Consider the following 21163-nt stretch of genomic DNA (forward strand, 5'->3'; position numbering starts at 1 on the left):
TCAATTTTGTTAATTATTTTCTTCAACAGTGTATAAGATGTTATATTAAATTTATGTTTCAATCTTAAATTTTTTTCATACTACTAAAAGTTGAAAATTTCAACGGATTTGATCCTTACAGAGAGAATTTAATAAGTTTATAAAATTATGATTCTAAATTTAATAAACATTCAAACATTTAATTTTACATTAAAATTAGCCAACTCAATTGCTATAGTGCTCGAACAATTGACTTTGTGTGTAACATCTTACAATTCTAACATTTCTCTACAATCTAATAACACTAACCTTATTAATCTTGAACTGTTTTTAAGAATGAAGACTATTATCTCCCTAAACCAATACGAATCTTTTCATAATGACATGTCCTCTTTCAATTGCATCATACGAAAACTTCAGAAAATCACTTCAATATAGAATTACTCTAAATTAAATACACTCAAGTCTGAAGTTCTTCCTATGTTATATTGGTTAATTTACTCTATTTATAAACTTGATGCATACACTACAGAGAAGTTATTAATTTCTCAAATTCTTCATATTAATTCAATGCCTCTTGAATAAAAAACAACTCGTAATATTGTGTCAAATATTTAATTGATGTAATAGATTTAAAGTCCGTGGACGGAGGTACTAAATAAAAAAAAAATTAAAAGGAGGAAATTTAAATATAAATAAAAATGATATTTAGGGAGTTGAGGCGAGGCGAGTAGGAAGGGACAGGTGGCAGAGATGATCGTGGGAAGAAAGGGGAGAGAGTGGAGGGCCCACAATTAGCCAACGTTGGGATAAGGCTTACCGAAACTTACTTCGGTTGGTCACTGCCACGTCAGTCCACCCAATCCTATTTCACATTTCATTTCATTTCTATTTCTCTCTCTCTCTCTTATCACACTGACCGACCACGACCCTCAACGTGTCCGTTTCATACACCCTTCATTTCTCCATTCTGCTGACGTGGCTCTATCCCTTTTATAACACCACATTCTCTTCCTAAATTTTCCCCTGCTTTAACCTCCATCCTAATACTTCTGCTCTCTTCCAATCACATACTTACAATTTCTCTTATCAAAATGAAAAGTAGTTCAGGTTAGGTTGGAGCCAGTGTGGACTTTGGTTTTTTCGTTTTAGGTTAGAGACAGTTTTTGTTATTGTTAAAGAAAAGGTTAGAAATTAAAAAGGATAAGAAAAAGGTGAGAGCGGAACATGAAAGGGCGATGGAAGCGCAGGCAGGGGATAAAAGGCTAAAATAATAAAAGAAAAGGAAAAAAAGAGAAAATAATAAAGTGATGAATGGAAGCCCGGCAGATGAGGATAAGGCCTTGGGCTTTCCTTTTCGGAGTTCTTTATCCTTTTCATTAACTCTCTCATCCTAGATGATATTACTCTTCTCTTCTCCTTCATTAATTGTCTACAAATCCATAATTTTCTATATTTAAATTCTTGTCTCTTCTTCTCTACACAATCTCTCCACTCCCATCGATATATCAATGCCAAACTATATTTCTTAATCTCATCTTCATTTTAAAACTATAATCTTCTTCCTTCTCTATCCCATTTGAATCACTCAATTATGTCAATTGCTCTGGAAACCAATACCGTTTTTTCTCAACCTGGATTGCCCTCTTACTGTTCTGTCTTGAATACCACCGGAATTATTCCGGTTGTTCGGCGAGAGGCGGCTCTTGCTGATGCGGTGGCGCCGGCGGATGTGGATAGATGTACTTCCTCTTCATCGTCCTCGATCGGAGAAAATAGTGGTTTCTCTGTACGATCATCGGATAATGACGATGGAGAGGATAATGAGGCGGAAAGTTCGTATAAAGGACCTCTAGGAATGGAGTCGTTGGAAGAAGTTCTGCCTATCAGGTTAGCGATTTTGATTTTTTTTTTTTTTTTTTTTTTTGGGTTCTTCGTAATCTTCTTCTTTTCCATGGTTTCAAGATTTAGAGCAACTTGATCTATCGCTTGTTGATTTCGAGATTCAGTTGAGTTTTGACAAATTATATCATCTTGTGAATGTTATGCAGGAGAGGAATTTCAAATTTCTATAACGGGAAATCGAAATCCTTCACAAGCCTAGTAGACGCTTCCTCCTCCTCCTCCATTAAAGACATAGCGAAGCCTGAAAACGCTTTCTCTCGAAAACGGAGGAATCTTCTTGCATCTAATCTAATCGCCGGCGGCATATCAAAGCGTCCGATTATTAGTTCAAGTCGAAGCTCGTTAGCGTTGGCCGTCGTCCTGAGCAGTTCTGAAATCCACAAAAATAACGATCTGAATTCAATATTACCTCCGCCGACGCTGATTCGTCCTCCATTGTACCCCAACGGGCGAGGATCTCGTATCAATTCAGGTTCTGCAGTTCCATCTCTCTGTAAATTCCCAACTTGGCGATCATACTCCATGGCCAATATACAGTAGCTAGCGTAGGGAAGGGTTTTCCCATGGCGTCCATGGAAGCTAAATCACCATGAAAGACTAACTTAACCTCTTGTGAAACCGAGTTTCATCGAATTGGTTTCTGACGAATAACTCATTTTCTTTCAAATTTCCCACGATCTTAGGAACTCTGTTTTGATTTCCTTTTTGTATGAATGTATGTAAAGTGAAAAGAGAAAAAGCATAGCAGTTCATATTTTGAATCGATTTCTGTTTGTTCATACAATTTGAATATCAGCAAATGGAGAGAGCATGAGAGTTTCTTTTTTTAAATAAAGTAATGGGAAAAATACAGATAAGAGTTTGGGGCAAACTGAAAAGGAATTGGTAATGAATGTGTCAATGTCATATAAAGCTGATGGACTAAAATGGCATTAGAAGTGTTTATGGGATTTTATCCAATTCAATCTAAAATTACAACTAATTGTTGTTTAATAGATTGAAGGAAAGGAAAAGTGGTCAATTTGGGAGATGTTGTATCATGTGTGAAATTATATACTTTCACAATTATCAAATCATACAAAGTCCAAATCTAGATCTCATATGTTAGAGATAAATTGTGTTAGTAATTTAACTATATGAAATAGTGTCGTGTAAAACATGTGTTTATTTGTCGATAACAATGAAAATGTAGGTAACTTAAGTAGCCTATGAAGTAAAAGTTAATACGAAATACTCATTTGAACAATTATCTATTTTTCAAGTTAATATGTAGGTAAGATGAATGTACACATCACAACATATTTAACATGGTTGTTCAAATTAGAAATGATGTTTACAAATGCATGTAGTATATATACTCTATATATGTACACCCAAAGACAATTGACTTGCTTACATTTATTCATATCCCCACATATGCATCAAATTATTTAAAAAACTTTATCATAATAATATTTGATTCTGTACCTGATAAAAAAATCAAAAGTAAACAAGAAATAAAGTCTATTGCGAAACACAACTAAATTTAATATTAGAGATATAAACTTTAATGTTACAAGTAAAAGAAGAATTAATTTACATGTTTAGATGTTAAATATTGTGGACGAAAAATTATTTTTTTTAAAAAAAATATATGTTAATATTTTATTTATTTCCACGTTGTTAAGATTAGCAAGAGGAAGACTCATGGTAGCTTAGTTATGAGTTTGGGTTCTAAGGGGTTTCAATGTTTTAGATGATGAAGAGAGACAGATAAAGTTTGTTGATATCTCCAAACGTGTTGCTATTGGATCGAGCATGGCCATGAAAAGAGAAGTTTCTTTGGCAACATTTCCACTTTTTAAGCTACAAGTGTTGAGATCAACACATCTTGTTAGATGTCCAGTACTTGCTCCAACAAATATACTTTGGAGAGAACAATATCCATATGGGATTATACGAGTCTATATTATATCAACAAATAAGTTGATTGCTACACATATATATCTTTGTCATAAAGTACTACACATACACAATATACATCAAGTATATCTATTGACATTTGTGATAAACATATAGTTTACCAAATAATCTAAATTCAAAATATGTATAAAATCAATAAAAGCGCAAATGTAGAATAGATGTTGAGCAAGGTGTAAAATGGGACCCATACGTGTGAAGTTTTTATTTCGTTTATAGAGTATAATGCACCTCTTAATTAATCCCAAAAGGAATATATTTAGAACAAAAATGAAAAGTAAAGAAAAATGGGAAAAGTCATATTATAAACTTAAATGAGTATAATACAATAAAATGAAAGAATTAGGAGAACAATAGCGTACTGGTGTGTTAAACTTGATAGTATGAGATTCCATCTTAAAACCAATTGACAATAAGGAGAGTATATCATCTATCTTATATGGAATATGAGTCCCTTTGGTTTTCCCAACGTGAAACTTTCAAATTCATATGTTCCTCAAAAACATTATCTTCAGGGGATATATTGGAGAAGTTGAGAGTCCCACATCGACAAAGTCAAAGTGACTCATACTTGATATAAGATAGATGGATTACTCCTCCTATTATCAATTGGTTTTGAGATGAAATCTCATACTATCAAGTTTAACATAGTGTGCTTGTTCTTTTGAAAAATGATCAACAACAATGAATCAGTCAGAACAAATTGAGAGGTTGTTCTTGAACTCTATCAATGACATTTGTGGTGAAGTTTAGCTTGATGGTAACTATTTTTCTATTTTTTAAAATTTATCCAATTGAGGTTCTAGTTTATTGAAACTAAATGAACCCATTAGAGTTTTCAGTGGTATAAACAGATTCTTTAAATACGTACTCGAACTTTTCTGGATTCATCATTCTCAATTCATAATCACTTAGAAGCAAAATTAGTAAAATCTAAGAGACATGGCAAATAAAAAACCTTTTACGATATCTATTGTTGTCTCGACGATATTCACATGTTTTGTTTTATCAAGTATGTTCTTATCTAATAATCGTTGTAATACAATGATATTAGGTTCTTTCAAGTAAAGTTTATATATATATAATATTAACAAATTTGATATTTTATCACATGATAGCGAAAGGAGATTTTCTCATGTATATGATCCTAACAAAACATGTGAATAGGGTTGAATGTGTCAAACAATTCAAGAACGGATGGGTTTTGCTATCTCAAGCCAGAAGGTCCCGGTAAAAAGAACCCCAATCACATTGCATAACCTGAATTTGAAACTATTTTAAACAAAATTATGTTAATATATATTTATGTTTATTCAACCCCTTTTCACACCTTTCTATCCTTGTTAAAAACATACATTATTATTAGCACAACATTTCTATTCAGTCTAAGAAAAGTTATGCATTTGTTGTAAAAATTTCATGATGAATAAATGTGATGGCAGAATGATACTACGATCACAAAATTAAATGATATCAATAAAGTTTGACGTTATTACAGAATACTCTTACAAAGTGAGACAAGATTCAGTACTTGGCCATAGCTATTTGATTGTAAAGTAGAGAGAACAAATATAGTACAACGGTAAGAAAACAATAGAGCAAATTGTGGTGCGAATAGAATCCTTATTGTTCCACCGTCTGTTTGATTTCAGTAGCCAGATAAACTGCTTTTGAGTCGTCTCAAAGGGAGCTGGAATGATGGAATCATAATAAAATTTCATTAATATCTACTTTTTATTGGATTGGGGATTTAATTTGTACAATTTCTGGTCATAAAAACTTGTCTTTTAAGAGTTGAATATGATCAGATGAAAGGGGAAGCATATATTGTCCATACAAACCGAAACGTAAATATAAATAATCAAACGAAGACCAATGTAAGGGGTTAGTTTTCAAGTGTAAAAGATGAAATTGATCAATAAATTTTAATGAACTAACTATATATTGTTTTCAATATAAAAGAAAAAAAAAGAAAGAAGAAAAAGTCAGTACTAAACAAACTTAACTAGAAAGATTAATGAATTAACTAAATTTTCCTTTTGCTTTCTGTATCAACAAAGGTTTAATCTCCCAGCTTATAATTGAGCAAAATTTTCTTTTAAAAAAATATATAAATGCAAGTAAGAATATAAAATCTAAGTAAATCAAGGAACATTTGCAAAACGTGTTGTTGACTGAACATCTAGCAAATGTTCAAGCTAACATTAGATCCTAACAATGTCCCATTCTAAAGCTTTTGGGAGTGTCCTAGATTTACATATTTACATACACTGCTACTGCTATTCTCAGCATCATAATACAAAATGAATGGATTCCACATGAAATCAATTACAAATTGAAAGAAATGAGTTAGCTTCACATGAATAGAAACCTTCCTAGCACAGCTATTCTACTTCCTATTTCTTTAAGTACTATATACTACCAGCCACGTTAATCGAACAAATGGAGAAACGAGACCAGTCTTCATCTGCACAAAGTTCGAGAAAAGTCAAAAATCAGTTTACTTTGCTTTTCTATTGACAAATCTTGACCCCAAATTTGAAGGATGCATGGATTTGAACATCTTCAATCATATGCAACGAGGCTTTTGATGATATAATGAAAGATCATATCCAATTGAAAAAGATCTACTTGAAAGTATCAAATCGATTAGTTGGATCTCATCCTATGTTAACGTGTTGATGTAAGCTAACTAACTACTTTTGCGGCTCAACCAGAAACTGCACACAGGGAAATTCAGACAGGAAAGTGGGAGGTTCGATGTCTGAAGGTTCAATGGCCGGAAGAGCCATGTCGATGTCTTCGGTAGAGAATGGGATGCTGCAGTCAACATATAATAATTAAAAGAAATAATAACATTTAACCAATATAATAATTAAAAGAAATATAAAAAAGGAGAAGTGGGAAGAGAAAAGAAGGGAAGTAAGCAAATGGCTAAAATTTAACCAACCACGATTTGGTGAGATAAGGAAGTTACCTTAGATCATCATCCAATAAAAATGAATTTGAGGTTAAGTTCTGATTGTCCTTGTTTAGAATTTCCCTCATTTGAGCAACCACCTAAAACCGTGCGCTACCAATTACGCAGTTTGCAAAAAAACAAAATTCACCAAGCAAATAGAAATAGGGTATAAAACTTGCCTCGTTTGACACACTCTGAGTCCCGTATTTATCATCCCAATACATAGTACTAATGCGATAAATTTGTCTCACTGTCAATGCCTGTGTTCAGTTCTCAACATAAGAAAAGCCATATTCCAATAGCAATGATTCCTCAAAAAATCGGACAAAAGTAAAACTTTTGGCCAGTCAATAAATAAGTCAAACAAAAGAATAAAAAAGTAAAGATCATACTGGGCAAAGATCCTGTCTTATCTCTTCTAGAGATTTCTTTCGCTTCTGGTGTATTACCTACACAAATGCAAAATGACAGCAAAATTAACCTCAATCCAATGACTGTAGAAAAAAGGAAGGGGAGTCCTAGAAGCATACGTACCAGAAACCCGACAGCTTGCCTTATATAGTTTAGCTCGTGCCAAGAGGTCCCTGAATACTACAATTTCCAATTCAAAAAATAAGTTCATTGTTCAAATTCATATTAAATGTTTTAACATCAACCCCAAACCATAATACAGATTTTTTACCTCATCTGTTGCATTGCCAATCCACTTCTCTAGTTCTGCAAGACCAGATTTTACGTACTCCCCATTTGAAAACGTGCAACATTCACGTCGTAGAAGAAGGCTACAAAACAAAACATCACATTCAAATTTAATAAACAATTCATTACAACCTCAAAGGGGCAGAAAACTGCAACCACATACCTATTAAAAAGTGAAATGTTGATGAACGAGAACACCTGAGTAATCAATTTACGAATGAAGAAAGACGGTACCTGAGACAAGGAACTTTTCAGGTCAAATGATAATACAAGGAAAAATTCATGGTTAATATGTTCACACTTGTTAATTTTCTCACATAAAAGTTCAGTGTAAAGACGAATACTTGTTGTGTATTACACTATAAAAGAAACTGAAAATCTCCACAGTCAGGGGCTGGCTAAAGTGAAGTGAAAGACCGGCTGAGGTGGCTAGTCTAATATAATTTATTGTTTAAAAGCATTTGATGACAGGGAGCTACATATAGTTACATTATAACCAAAACGGCTAAAGGAGAAGGTCAGTGGATGGAGATGGGTGGGGAGCTGAGTAGATGAATGTAAATTGTTAGGAGGTTTCCTTTTTATAAGGAGTTGTTCGGAGGTTGTGTATAAACTAAAAATCAAGGATGCAGATGTTTGTCAATACCCCTTAAACTGGACCCCAGTTTTGAGAAATATTGACTTTTTTGGTTTTTTTTGTTCCTTAGCATTCTCTCCTTTTCGCTTTGGTTGCTTGTTATCTTAAACTATTTTTTAGATTAAAAGCTTGTTTCAGATTCAAAACTAAAATAAATCAACCAACATTTGGATTATTTCGAAGACATACATGATTCTCACGTAAACGACTCATCAAAGAATCCAAAAACTTTATTATGTTATCCCATGGACTACTAGTAGATGGCTGAGGAACACCAGGCGATCTAGAAGACTTCCCAGCATGTACTCGTGCAGCTTTTGGTGCCTGACAAATAGTAAAAAAAGTGCTATGTTATGCAATATCTTTGCCTAAATTTTAGCAATCAACATAGAGTCGAGAATAAAGATGCAAAAAGAATATGAAGTGGCCATCCCCATAAAAGAAACGAGACCAAAGTGGGTCCATGCAGCAAGGCCAAAGAATAGGCATGCATAGAATAACATAAATAAAGGATAAAGAAAAGAAAATTCAGTTAAGTATTTTTAAGCTTTTAAAAACTACTAAGAGAACTTCTAGGAAGCATTTAAGAACCAGCCATGCACCACAAAGAAAAGTATCCATTTCAAATCTACTCTTCAACATAAACTTTATGAGCAGCATAAACTTTGAAGGAAAAGCAAAACACTCAAAGATGACGTAACAATGCACATTCATCACTTCCAAACGATAATTAAAAACAAAAGAAGCGTCCAAATGTTCAACCAAATGGAACACATAAATTTGAGATAAAAAGTACGGAAAAAAAAGAGCAGAACAGTACACTGACCTGAATACATGAGCTCAACAATGGAGATAATTCCTTCTTTAAATTATCACGGATCAAGCCAAAAATCTTCTCCACACAAGCAGTTAATTGCTGTTTAAACAATATTGCCGGATATCTTGCTTCAAGATGAGAAATCCCATCTTCAAACCCAATATATTTGAAGGGTGATTTTAGTCCCTGACATAAAAACGAGCAAACTTCAGCGAAAAAAAACATATACAACTTCAACCAAAGCAAAACAAATAATTATTAAAAGAGTGGTACAAACAAACCACGTTGATTAATCAGCCACTAGGAAAGAATCAATCAACGTCAACACTAGTAAGAAGTTAAACGTAGAAAACATTGACATATATCAAAATTACAGCTCATCCAAAAAAATAAAGAAATTAGACCTTCCAGTCTCTTCTATCTTTCAACTCAGAGTTCAGTGATCATTTTGTTTTATTCTAAGAGAGAAACTATAAGTTAGTGACCATTTTAAGATAAAGCCATAAACTTCTTGTGTAAGTGTTCGTACGCAATACAATGTTGGAAGAAGTTGTTTTCTTTCTTAAATCTATCCTGGGTGTTTGGTGCTGACCTTCAAGGAAACATCCAGCAAATTTTAGTTGGGGTGCATTTAAAAAAAGTCCCCCAATCACTTTAAGTACATGTAGGAAAGTTGCTTTTGGCAGAATTATGGTTTGAGAGAAATCAAAGGGTATTCCATGATAAATCCTTCGTTTGGTTGGATCGCTTTGAAGTTGCCCTTCAAAATGCCTCCATGTGGAGTTCCCTCTCCAAATCTTTTGAAAGCTACAACATTCGAGAAATCTACTCAAATTGGAGAGTTTTTATCTTCCTAGCTTAGTTTTTGTTTTGAGTTAAATCTCTTTTTGCACTTTTTTCTTAGGCCTTCTGTATGCTCTTTGTTGAATCCATTGTAAGGCTAGTGATCTATAGTCTTTTTGTCCTATTTTTAATGGCTGAATTGACAGGTTTTGGCCAATTTTTTGAGGACGCTAAAGGGATGTCAACCTAGTTGAGATGTCTGGGTGCACTTGCTGATCCTAGTTATGCTTTATGCTCTTTGTATAACCTTCATGTACTTAGAGGATTAGTCTCCTTCATTTTACATATGTATGAATAGACTTGTTTCAATTTTTTAAAAAAATTTAAGATAAAGCCAGGAGTTCATTTTAAATGAGAGCCTCTTGTTGACCATTAACAAGAATGTTCCATTAAAGAAGCGAAACGTACTTTCTCAACATTTATAGATGGATGACTTCGATAATTAGTTATTTTAACTTAACTCTCACCCAAGATAGGACAAATTGTAAGAGTATATATATGTATATGTATATTACACACACACACATATTCAAAATAAATAAAATCACAAACTCAAGAAGAATTGCTCAGCTCACCTGAGAAATCCTGCTAGCTAAGCCAGTGGAACCAGTGGAACGCTGAGAAGCTGCGCTCAAAAAACCATTTGACTTCAAATTTCTTTGCAAGAGGCATAGTAATGCAGACGCATTTGACAGCCAATATGGCAAGGTAGTATTCTCATCCCCAGACTGAATCATTATAGAAAAATTTGAAAAGTAAAAGTTAAAGCTTGGATGGCAAGAAAAAAACAGGTTGTAACAAACACTGGAGACAGCTTAAGAAATTTTATCGAACAGATGTCTTAACATGAAAGACTGAAACTAGAAAATAACCTTGAGGGCGTCATTGATTCCTTCAATTATATAGTCGAAAATAACTGTTCGTTCTGATTCAAAGGCATGCCAGTTAAGAAGGCATTTGTAGATAATGCAAGCAGCGAGTGGTTTGCCACCTTTAAATCCCAAATTTTCTTTTATACACCTAGAAAGGACTTCATAGTTTTCCTGTGTGGAAATGCACTTTTTATCATCCATGGATTTTCATGAATATAAAGTTTAAATTGAAAGCATGATATTCAATGAATTATGTAAAAACCTGGTGTCTCTCTACAGTTAATTTTGTTCGCCGTGATTCAGAAAGGCCTTGTGAAAAAGGTGCAACCAGTTTTGTCGGTGTTGGTGACTCCTGTAACAAAGACAATGTTTTGTTAGAAGGGAAACACAGTATAACAATTTGCCAGACTGATGCATAAATACAAATATAATATCTTACAAATAGAGTTTTCCGATCAGCATTAGGGACAAGCACACCAGAGGATTTCTGTTTCACAGAAGAACTGATGATTATGTGAAGTCATGAAATGAAAGTCATATTATCAAACGAAATGCCATATATTCTGAAGGTACACAAAACTAGTACATGTGATCGTTCATGTATTACTCACAAAATGTCCTACCTCCGATAATGCCCTTGCAAAATTGGGTCGGTTGCTCCTTGGAGTTGCAGTTAAGGCTCTCTGTCGCAATACATGATTTTCGTCCTCTAGAATGGAGAGTTTCTCTTCAAGACTATTTTAAAACAAGAGTATAAAAAGAACTGAGGTGAGATAAGAAAAATAAAACAGAACACAAGGAGCGTAAGGTGCAACATAGATCAAAGTCCGAAAAGAACCTTCCATCAAATTTTTTAAAAAGTTAAACAACAATAAGGGAAGAATACATGCAACTCAAGTGAAACACAAATATAGCATTTCACATTTCAATTGAAGAAGAACACCTTTTCACGTTCTGTTGAAGTTTAGAGCATTTCTGTTCAACATCCTGCAACTTTTCAACAGTGTGACTACCCTCCTTTTGTGCCTCAACAAGCTTAACTTCCAGAGCTGAGTTCCGTTTCTCCATGGCGTCCAAAGCACTCTGTGAGGATTTATGAGCAAACAATTTGCAATTAACATCAGAAATCCACAAACACTCGAAAGAGTGATATTGTTCCAATATAAAATAGCAAAGTGGACAAGAATCAGAGGAGCCATATAACTAAGTCTCAGCCATACCATAACTCTATATTTTCCTTGTTCATTTGACACTTGACAATATGATTCACCTTCACTGCTACTCCGACTCAATTGCCATTTAACTTTAAAAAACCATTGTTACACTTTCAATATCAAGCATGAAGGACCTAACTCTTCAATTCTAGTATTTTTGACATAATTCTTCTATTCTAGTATCTCCATGAAGTTCTAACAAGTTATATCTCTATAAAGCTGATGGTCTGTGGGTATCTCCACGAAGTTCTAACAAGTTATATCTATAAAGCCGATGGCCTTCACATTCTTTAGCATCAGGAATGAAAATGAGATGAGTTCTGCTGTACCAAATCCAAGGAGGTCTGGAGATGTTTTCTTTACCAAATCGAATAATTGTGCTTCATCAAGAGAATTTCCAACATTTTGTGAAAGGATTTCAAACCTATTGAGACACTAGAACAAATATGTATGAAGGATAGTTTTGTGTTCCTCTCCGAAGCTACACACCTCATAACCCAACCTACTTTTGACATAAATTTTAAGAGCCTTGTACTTCCAATATCATAAAAACTGTTTCGAAGAAGAAAACCATTCCCAGGGCCACGCAAGAATTCTGAATTCTCCTTCAAGGACAATCATAATTGAGTGTCTGATAATGTCAAGATCTTTTGAGCTTCCACATCAAGTTGAACCAAATACAACAAAGGGCGTTCACTATTTTGCATCTTTCTACATCCATTATCACCAAAACTAGACTGCACTTAAACAGGGATAAACAAGAAGAACAGGCTCTAGGGGGAAGGATGAGAAATGTTAAAGGAGAAAAGGGGCCGGAGTGTGTTTAGGGACGAAAGGAAGGAAGTGAGGGGAGAGGGGAGAGAGGGGAGAGGGGAGAGAGGAGAGAGGGAGGGAGCATTGATTTCCTAATACACATGACATTCATCATGAACCAAGAGTTAGTATAATTGGTTTCTCCCAAAATGTAAATCTAAGAAATCACTCATGTTGGTGAGCCAGTTCTTGGCCTCTATTTTGAATTGATGTTTTATTAAGATTTTGGGTTATTATCATCTGTTTGATTCTCGATTAGATTCTCTTTAATCCTTCTTAGTTGGTTTTTAATTCCTTCGTGTAGCTTTGTACTATTTGATTATTAGTCTTTCATCATTATCTTAATAAAAAAATTGTTTCTGGTTTAAAAAATAAAAAAAATTAATGCCTTAATACAACGTTTTAAAAAGCGTAATACATCCAACTACCTCAATAGCATTAATCATAAAAATTCCTTATAAGCTAAATGAGGAAAGGGATAGAGAAGGCATTTCCTGTCACCGCCCCCACCTTGTTAGTCTCTTTTGTTATTTGTTGTAAAAGTTTAATGTCATGTTGTTATTATTACAAATTTCATTACTTAATGGTCAAGATAATGAAGAAATTTGAATTAAAAATTTATATTTATATTATATACATGAATGATCTCTTTAGATTCAAATTGTACATGTAAAACCAATCATATAAAAAATAAATTTAATTTAGGTTCCATTTGGCTCATGATTCATTTTCATTTTTATGTTTTCAAAAACAAGAAAAACAATTAAAACGTGTTTAACAAAATTATTTTTAATAAGAGATTGTCAAAAATAGAAAAATTGACAAAATATTTACACTTCATAGTATAATGAATTTTGTTTTCTAGTGGTTCTTTCTATGGAGTGTAAATAGTTTGTTTTTTTTCTATTTTTCAAAAAACCGCTTTTAATAATGATTTTAAAAAACAACCCTTGAAATAACCCATTTTCAAAAACAACAAATTGTCCCTTTATATATAAATTTTGTTTTAAAAATTTTTGCATTAAAGTTCCACAATTTTTAATTGGAAGAAGCATGTTTTTGCTTTCTACTAAATTCTTTTTTTTCTAAAACAATTTTCAAATCACAAACCAAACCAAACCAAACCAAACCTTACTATTAAATTAAAACTCGAAGTAGTGGTTTTTTAAGTTAACTAATTTAAAAAAAAAATAATAATTAAAAACATTTAAGGAAAAAAATGGGAGAACTCCCGGTGAGGAATCAATCCCCAAGAATTCCTTGCGGGAAATTCTTGCTCCGATCCCTTGGGAATGAAACACTCAGGGAGGATGGGAAGCCATCGTCTGCTCCCCCCGCCTCACCCGTGGACATCTTTAATTAAACAAAAAGAGGAGATATGAAAGCCAAAGAGTTCCAATCCATAGGATTCTGAATGTTTCACACGATGGCCACATAATAGATAAAATTCTTTAGAAAAAATTGCAATATAGAAAGAAGATTATTTGAAAAAAAGGTGGGTGAAAAATTGCAATATCGTTCATTTTTTATCAATAAAATTTTAAATGTTCGATCTTGTTTGCAATTGGTGGAAAAACCAAAAAGACAGTATTACCAAAAATCATGGCAGAAATAGTGTAACCTATGAAGCACGTATTCTTCATGTAAGTAAGAGAACCAATATTGAATACGTGTCAAGTACTGAATCTGATACTTCCATATAATTCCTAGATAGTAGATACGTATATCTATGTGATTTGACATATCTGTTTCTTTTCTTTTCTTTTTTTTATCAAGTAGATGTGTCCCTTTCCAGAACTAAACAACCTATTGAAAAAGCTCACCACCCCAACCCAAAAGTAAAGAAAGGGAAAAAAAAAACCTAGAAATAGAATCATGTAATATTTCTTCTCCACACCGGTATCCTCCACAAAGTCATGCAAAAGATAACCCACTTGGTTATTTTCAACAATTCAATGTTCTTTGTTTATTTTTGTGGATTCCTCCCTCTAATCTTCTTCTTCTATGATTGTTCTGACTCCACTGCGCACCACCAACCTTTTCTATTGTATTTTAATAACTATTGTATTTCAATATTTTCAATGATGCCCTTTGTATGTTTTTTAATGGTAATATGTATTATTGTCATTAGCAACTAAAGAAGTTTGCAGTAATTAGTGTCCTATTCATAAATCGGTGTACGGTGTGTATTGTGATTCTAAAAGTCTTTCAAAAATGTATATTTAAAAAATTAAATAATTGTGAATGCATATGTAAGATGATTTTTTATACTTTTAAGTGGATTGAATTTAGCATCTTTGGGTTTAATTTACACCTCCATAACTTTTTTGTAAAAAAATCAACATACCCATATCCTAGTTTTTTAAAAAATGAAGATCGCAATATCCATGTTTATGTCTAAAACATAGAGAAACACAAACAGAACCACAATACCAGAAGGGTTAATTGCACAACTCACCTTGAGGAAAGCATTTTCTTTTCTTAATTCAACTACCGCTACCATTTCTCTTTCAAAAGCATACTTCTCCTTCGACAACAATTCCACTTGGTTTTGCAGCACAGCATTTTTGTTGCATTCATTGATTGCAGCTAATTTAGCTGCATCTAACTCCAGACTTGAGGATTGCAGCATCTTTTGCAATTTTAATATTTCGTTTGACTTGGCCTCTTCATTGGAAGCCTGCATCAACAACAATGACCTGTAAGAGAACCTAAGAACTAAAAGCTGGAAATGCAAAATCAAATAAATTCAAAAATAGAGAGGGACAGAACAAATTAGAAAGAGAAAATATGGAAAGAAGAATCCATCCCACGTCAAGGCCAATATAACAAACCAAAAATGTGGCTATTTCTTTCTTGTATCAGTCCGGTTTTGAGAAACTTTGCTTATCATTATATAAATAACATACGTCTGGCATACATATCAGATATTCCATTATTAAAAAGAATAAGAAAAAAGACTGCAACTAATTTAAATAAGTAAACCAATACTCAAGATGACTAATATTACCCGCAATCTTTTCTCCAAATGCAACCGCCATGTAAGATCTTCCAACTGCTTTTCAAGTTTGTTTTTAGCTAAACGCAATGCTCCAGCTTCATTAGCCTCCTGCCAAAAGAAAAGGTGCAATGATGAAATTCAAGACAAAATGATTTAAGTTTCATATCTTATAACACTCGTACTCATTGAATACTCACCTGTTTAAGTCTTCGAAGTTCCCTTTTTGCAAGTTTTTGCCTCCATCGACATTGTATTGCAATAATAGAAGCTTGGTGGCGATGGAAAATAGCACGAACTTTGAATGTCCTCCATCGAGCCTAAGATTTCAATTACAAAAAATTAATTAATAATTAAAAATATTACAGTCAGGCCAAGGTGAAAATAAAGCATAATTTTTATTTCTAAAAATGAAGAGAAGCAAGAGCAACCTATTGTTTTCAATTAATATGACTAAAGTTTACAAGCAAATCAAAATTTGCAAACAAAATACAAATTAAGACAAAAACTTAAAAAAAAAAAGACAAAACAAAAACATAAACAAACCACAAAGAGGAAAGAGGAAAGAGAAAAAAGGAGAAAGAGGACCAATCGGGTAGAGTAAACATCAAAATGATGTACAAATAAGAAATTTAGATGTATGTTGAGTTTTCAAAAAAAAGCTCACTTCTAATTAACTACATTAAAACACATGTTCAAGGTTGCATAACAAAACCTTTCATGGGAAATGGCTTTTGCATTTTTCCCTTGAGCCTAATACTATGTGGCATAGGATCGCAGCTAGTCAAAAAAGGCATCATCGATCTGAGTGGTTGTCAAGTGAGTTCAATTTCAAAAGCACTCACAGAAATTTGTGGAAAGGTATATTCAATGAGTTCACTTCCCCTTCTATGATGTGATTCCTTATGCCCTGAATGATGGGAAGGAAACAATTTTTCTTAAGGATAAACACCGCTACATTAAGTTTCCCCGCTTTTTCCTTTTAAGTCCATGAAAAATCAGTAATTACCAAATAGGGAAAGACACTTATTTATAGAGTTTTATCACTAGTGGAGGTAAAGAAGGAATTAAACTAGAATATTAACTAATTACCTAATTAACCTCTATTCTTCTACATCACTAATGCTCAAAGTAAGCATAATACAAGACTAAAACAAAGATTTGAAAGCATAATACAAGACTAAAACAAAGATTTGACCTTAAAAATTAGAGAGAAGCTTTCTAGTTTAAACAAATGTATCCAATTGAGCAATCTCAAAAGGATCAAACAAGAAAGTGACTAATCATGAAAAATGAGGTGAATACTTTCAAACCAGATTTAAGAAAGAATAGATTTAACAGCATTAACCCCAAACACTGAGACTGAGCTTTTAAGAAAGGGCCCACTAGAAAAGGGAGATCATTTTGGTGAACCGGCACCTCTCCTTGTAGTGGTGTTTCCTTTACTGGGCTACTCTTCTTGGATGCACATGTATTTTTCTTTATATATATAAAGTCCAGAAGATGCAATCAACATCAAAATATTGAGAGAGAAAGGGGGTAAAATGCGGCGTCCAAAATCCCACTTTCATCATAGAAGTTAAAATCTACTTCTATCTATTTACTTGATCAAGAATGACTTAGAGTTGGAATCAGATGGTAGGGCACACTATGTGTAGGGCTTAGCCCTTGGGTTAAGTGGAGACCTACCCAATCCCCCAAATTTCAGTGTAATCAGATTTCTTTCTCATACAAGAATGTTTAAGTTTTCTTTGAAAGAAAATGGATCGTCATAACCCCAAACCCACAGACCAGAGCATAGCCAAATCAGACAGCAAAGTTTGCACATGCGAGCAGCTTCTGCCACATGTGCATTAACACAAACATTCTAACCTGAAATAAGAATATATGGTATGCTCACCCCCTTCTGACCTGATAAGGCTTTTATACGTCATATGTGCGGAATGTCAATGAAGAGGCCAATACATTACACAAAACCAGTACAAAGGGGTGGTTTTCATTGGTTGACTACTATGAAAAAGAAAATTCATTATTTTTTTTGTTTTCAAAACAAAGTGTTTGTTTTTAGTCGAAATATGCAGCTTTTTAGAAATTATTCTCCCTTGAATTGTTTTCACAGATGGTTTTTCCTTCCAGAGCAAACGGAGGAAATGTGTTGGCAATAATGATTTCAAGTGTTTCAGAAGGTACTTGATCAGATTTTAATAGGTTCCAAAAGTTACTCCGTGGAAGCGCACTCACAAAAAAGCCCATCAGCAGTAACCTGGGAGGGGAATGCATATATCTTTTATTCACCAACGAATAAAGGATTATTTAATTTACCTGAATTAATACCGCAGCTTTATTTCTTCTATCGTGTAAAAACCTATTGCGAGTTGCAAAACCACGGATACCGGACTGTATGGTTAGAGCAGCTGAATAGAGCTCCAAATAAATATTCCTGAAGAACCACCTGCGAATATATTTCTGTATTGTGGTGGCAGCATTGCTTTCTCGTTTTGCTACATAAAACTTTCGGGCAAGGCATCCTATAAAAATAATAAATCATCACAACACCATTTTAGCTAAAAATGTTTGCAAGTAAAAACAAAGAAAACATACCATAGTAGAAAAGAAATAATATCGTGTGTGTGGTCATCCAACTAGTACCTACTAGCCTAGAGCACCCATGACCAAAAGCTACCAGTTGTCCCACAACTCTAAAATGTCATCCATGTTTCCATCACAACAATTTAGTAGCTTATTTAGTTTGAAGGTCAGCTACAGCTAGCCGTAGCTAATTGTAAAATATTTTAAGACACAGATCATTGCCCCTTCCCCGAATATAACAATTACAATTAAAAAAGGAAATTACAGTAGAAGCAACTAATAAACTAAGTAACCAATCAATAATTCCTACATTACAAATAGTAAAACAAATTCAATGAAATGCATGTTTTCCCTGTCATGATATAAAGTGAGGCAACCAATAAATATTTCATGGAGCCATCCCACATTTCAATTTTAAAACATGAGTACGTACCCACTTTTTATATCATTTTTCATGTCAATCAACCTGGGGATGCAACAAAATTAAAATTTTACAAGATTCATCACAGACAAATTTTAACAAGTAGATCAAAATTTTAAATTATCTGACAGATATTACATTGAGTAGGACCAGTGCAGAAAAGTAAAACCGATACAAAGTTGTCTTAAACCTGTGGAAAGGTGTGTTTGATGGAAGTCGTATGTACGACTTGGACGAACAAATAAAAGCCAAATTCCAATCACATCCCCTCAAGAAGACGGATTTTTTGGAATTATCATATTCATGATACTCGTCTTCACTCAAGTAGTATGGTATGCTACTGATGGTTTAAAGCTACCCAATGACCAGAAAAGTTTCTGGTAACAACACAAGGAAACAGCATAACGGGAGAACAGGTTTCAGAGACAAAGTATAAGATCTCTATGGAATCCACCGTTCAAATGCATTGCTAGGTTAATTTTTATGTGCTGAAGACATGGTAAAGTCAACTTATTCCAATGATGTAATCCATGCAAAACAGTTATAGCAACACACAAGACATTCAACTACATGAATGCTGATCTCTTAACATTTGAGATGAATATACCGAGAATCACAAACATATGAATAGGGTAGAGACGCCCAGCCAACTATATGACCTCCATAGAATAAATTAATTGGAGAATGGAAACAAGTACAATGACCTCTGCAATATGCTTGAAGTGCAATCGCAGTAGAACGCATCAATAGAAAATCCTTGCGCGCATGATATGTCCGTAATCGGCGTTGAATGCACTTTGCAGCATTGTCTAATACTTCAGCTCTTCGAGCATCCAGTATTCCAATTTGACCAGCCCTAAGAAAGACTTTGGTCCTACCCAACTACAACATAGTAATATTTTACAAAATAGGTACACATTTCAACAGCTACATGATTGTTTAAAGTAAAACTACAGATCAACCACATATATGGATATAAGTACAACGATCAAAACCACAATTAAAGCACAGAAATATCCAAAAGAAAACATAAAACTATATGATGCAATAAATAAAAAATTCTGTTAAATTACAATTTCATGTTTTAGTTCATGAACTTTCAAAACTGTGTACAATAAATTTTTTAACTTTATAAACGCCTAATAGATCCCTAAATTTTCGATCGAAGTTCTGATAGATATACGGATTTTATCTATCGGATTTTAATAAACACCATTGTTCAGATTACTTGAGGGAACAAGAACAAATTTCAACTTTCAATTTTTCCAAACTGTTCCTCGACATATCACTTCTTCACACTCACAACACATTCATGTACTCATTCAAGATAGGAAACGAATAAAAGAACAGATTCATATCACAACTTTACCTGAAAATTTTTTAGCTTCAGCTTTTCTAGAATCTTTTCTGTAATCAATCTTTCATCGTAGCTACAAAAAAAAATTTGAGCAGAATATATATGATATAACCCACAAAACAAAAACAAATGGGAGGAAGGGAGGAAGGGAGGAAGGGGGACAGAGAGAGAACAATCCACATTAAGAAAACAGAGATTGACATAGACATTAATGTGTTATTTTGTATAGAATCAACAACTTTCATTGATAATAAATGAAAGAATAAGCATACAAAAAACAAGTCCACAAAAGCACCCATATCTTTTCTGATGTAATTCAAAGCTGGAATTAATTTCTCTCTTTTATTCAAGAATCTATTCTATCATTCTCAATAGGAGAATGATGATTTATAGCTGTGAGTGTTGGTTGAGTGTAACTAATCAGTTGTTGTAACTGATTAGTTTGGCAATAACAGCTGCCAACAGCTTATTAACAGAAGAAAACAGCTATTAACAACAACAGTTGAAAACAGGAATAACAGCTACTAACAGACAAAAACAACTACTAACAAAGAATGGTTAAAACAGAAATAACAGCCAATAGTAAGATTTAATGACTGTACTGTTTATAATTGCATCATTTTCTAAAAGGAAAAGAGTCTCACTATCTTTAAGTCCACCGAAGGCAGCAGATGGTAAGAGCATTTGAAGACATCAATGGCAAGAAAGGACGGAGAATGAAGATTGGGAAACCGATGATCAAGGAAGGGCTAGGGAAACAATGAGATATGGAAGAAGTTAGGCTAAAAACCTAAATAATTGAGCAAACATTCGGAAACCGACAAAGAGGGCCAACAGATGGAGCTCGCATTGAAGTCAGCAAGATGCTGACATACAAAAAGACGCAGTACAACCGTTGCAACAGCTATTAGAGTTGGGTGAAAAAGTTGAGGTTGGCAAATTTGACTCAGACGAGAGGAGAGGAATAATCGTAGTTACAAGAGGGTTTTTTTGTTCTTTTTCTTTTGTTTTTTACCAATAGAAAACAAAAAATTATTACCAATTTTGTTTTTCCCAAACATAAAGCAGAAAAAATAGAATGATTATAATTTTTTTAAA

At 33.5% G+C, this 21163-nt stretch overlaps 2 protein-coding genes across 3 annotated transcripts in view; one reads left to right on the forward strand and one right to left on the reverse strand.

Annotated features, from left to right (window-relative positions):
* The first annotated feature begins 1292 nt into the window (after window positions 1–1292).
* On the forward strand, window positions 1293–2715 carry LOC101211014. The gene is made up of 2 exons (XM_004144167.3): window positions 1293–1869; window positions 2031–2715. Exons 1-2 carry the CDS (start codon window positions 1574–1576, stop codon window positions 2422–2424), a joined length of 690 nt encoding a protein of 229 aa, XP_004144215.1. The 5' UTR covers window positions 1293–1573; the 3' UTR covers window positions 2425–2715.
* Window positions 2716–5924: 3209 nt separating this feature from the next.
* Window positions 5925–21163, reverse strand: part of LOC101210527 (myosin-15) — a 30089-nt gene continuing 14850 nt past the window's right edge. For both annotated transcript variants that reach the window (XM_004144165.3, XM_011659067.2), the window contains 21 exons: window positions 20078–20138; window positions 19413–19590; window positions 18021–18226; window positions 15899–16018; window positions 15711–15809; window positions 15159–15380; window positions 11617–11756; window positions 11297–11408; window positions 11113–11160; window positions 10936–11025; window positions 10674–10844; window positions 10377–10529; window positions 8968–9144; window positions 8331–8465; window positions 7668–7738; window positions 7488–7587; window positions 7340–7396; window positions 7198–7254; window positions 6985–7065; window positions 6821–6903; window positions 5925–6663 (listed from right to left, as the gene is read on the reverse strand). In XM_004144165.3, the coding sequence (XP_004144213.1) occupies window positions 6540–6663; window positions 6821–6903; window positions 6985–7065; window positions 7198–7254; window positions 7340–7396; window positions 7488–7587; window positions 7668–7738; window positions 8331–8465; window positions 8968–9144; window positions 10377–10529; window positions 10674–10844; window positions 10936–11025; window positions 11113–11160; window positions 11297–11408; window positions 11617–11756; window positions 15159–15380; window positions 15711–15809; window positions 15899–16018; window positions 18021–18226; window positions 19413–19590; window positions 20078–20138 (2485 nt within the window). In that variant the 3' untranslated portion in view covers window positions 5925–6539. The remainder of the gene's footprint in view (window positions 6664–6820; window positions 6904–6984; window positions 7066–7197; window positions 7255–7339; window positions 7397–7487; window positions 7588–7667; window positions 7739–8330; window positions 8466–8967; window positions 9145–10376; window positions 10530–10673; window positions 10845–10935; window positions 11026–11112; window positions 11161–11296; window positions 11409–11616; window positions 11757–15158; window positions 15381–15710; window positions 15810–15898; window positions 16019–18020; window positions 18227–19412; window positions 19591–20077; window positions 20139–21163) is intronic.

This window comes from Cucumis sativus, chromosome 6 (assembly GCF_000004075.3).
Source record: "Cucumis sativus cultivar 9930 chromosome 6, Cucumber_9930_V3, whole genome shotgun sequence".
In the NCBI taxonomy this organism is placed as follows: Eukaryota; Viridiplantae; Streptophyta; class Magnoliopsida; order Cucurbitales; family Cucurbitaceae; genus Cucumis; species Cucumis sativus.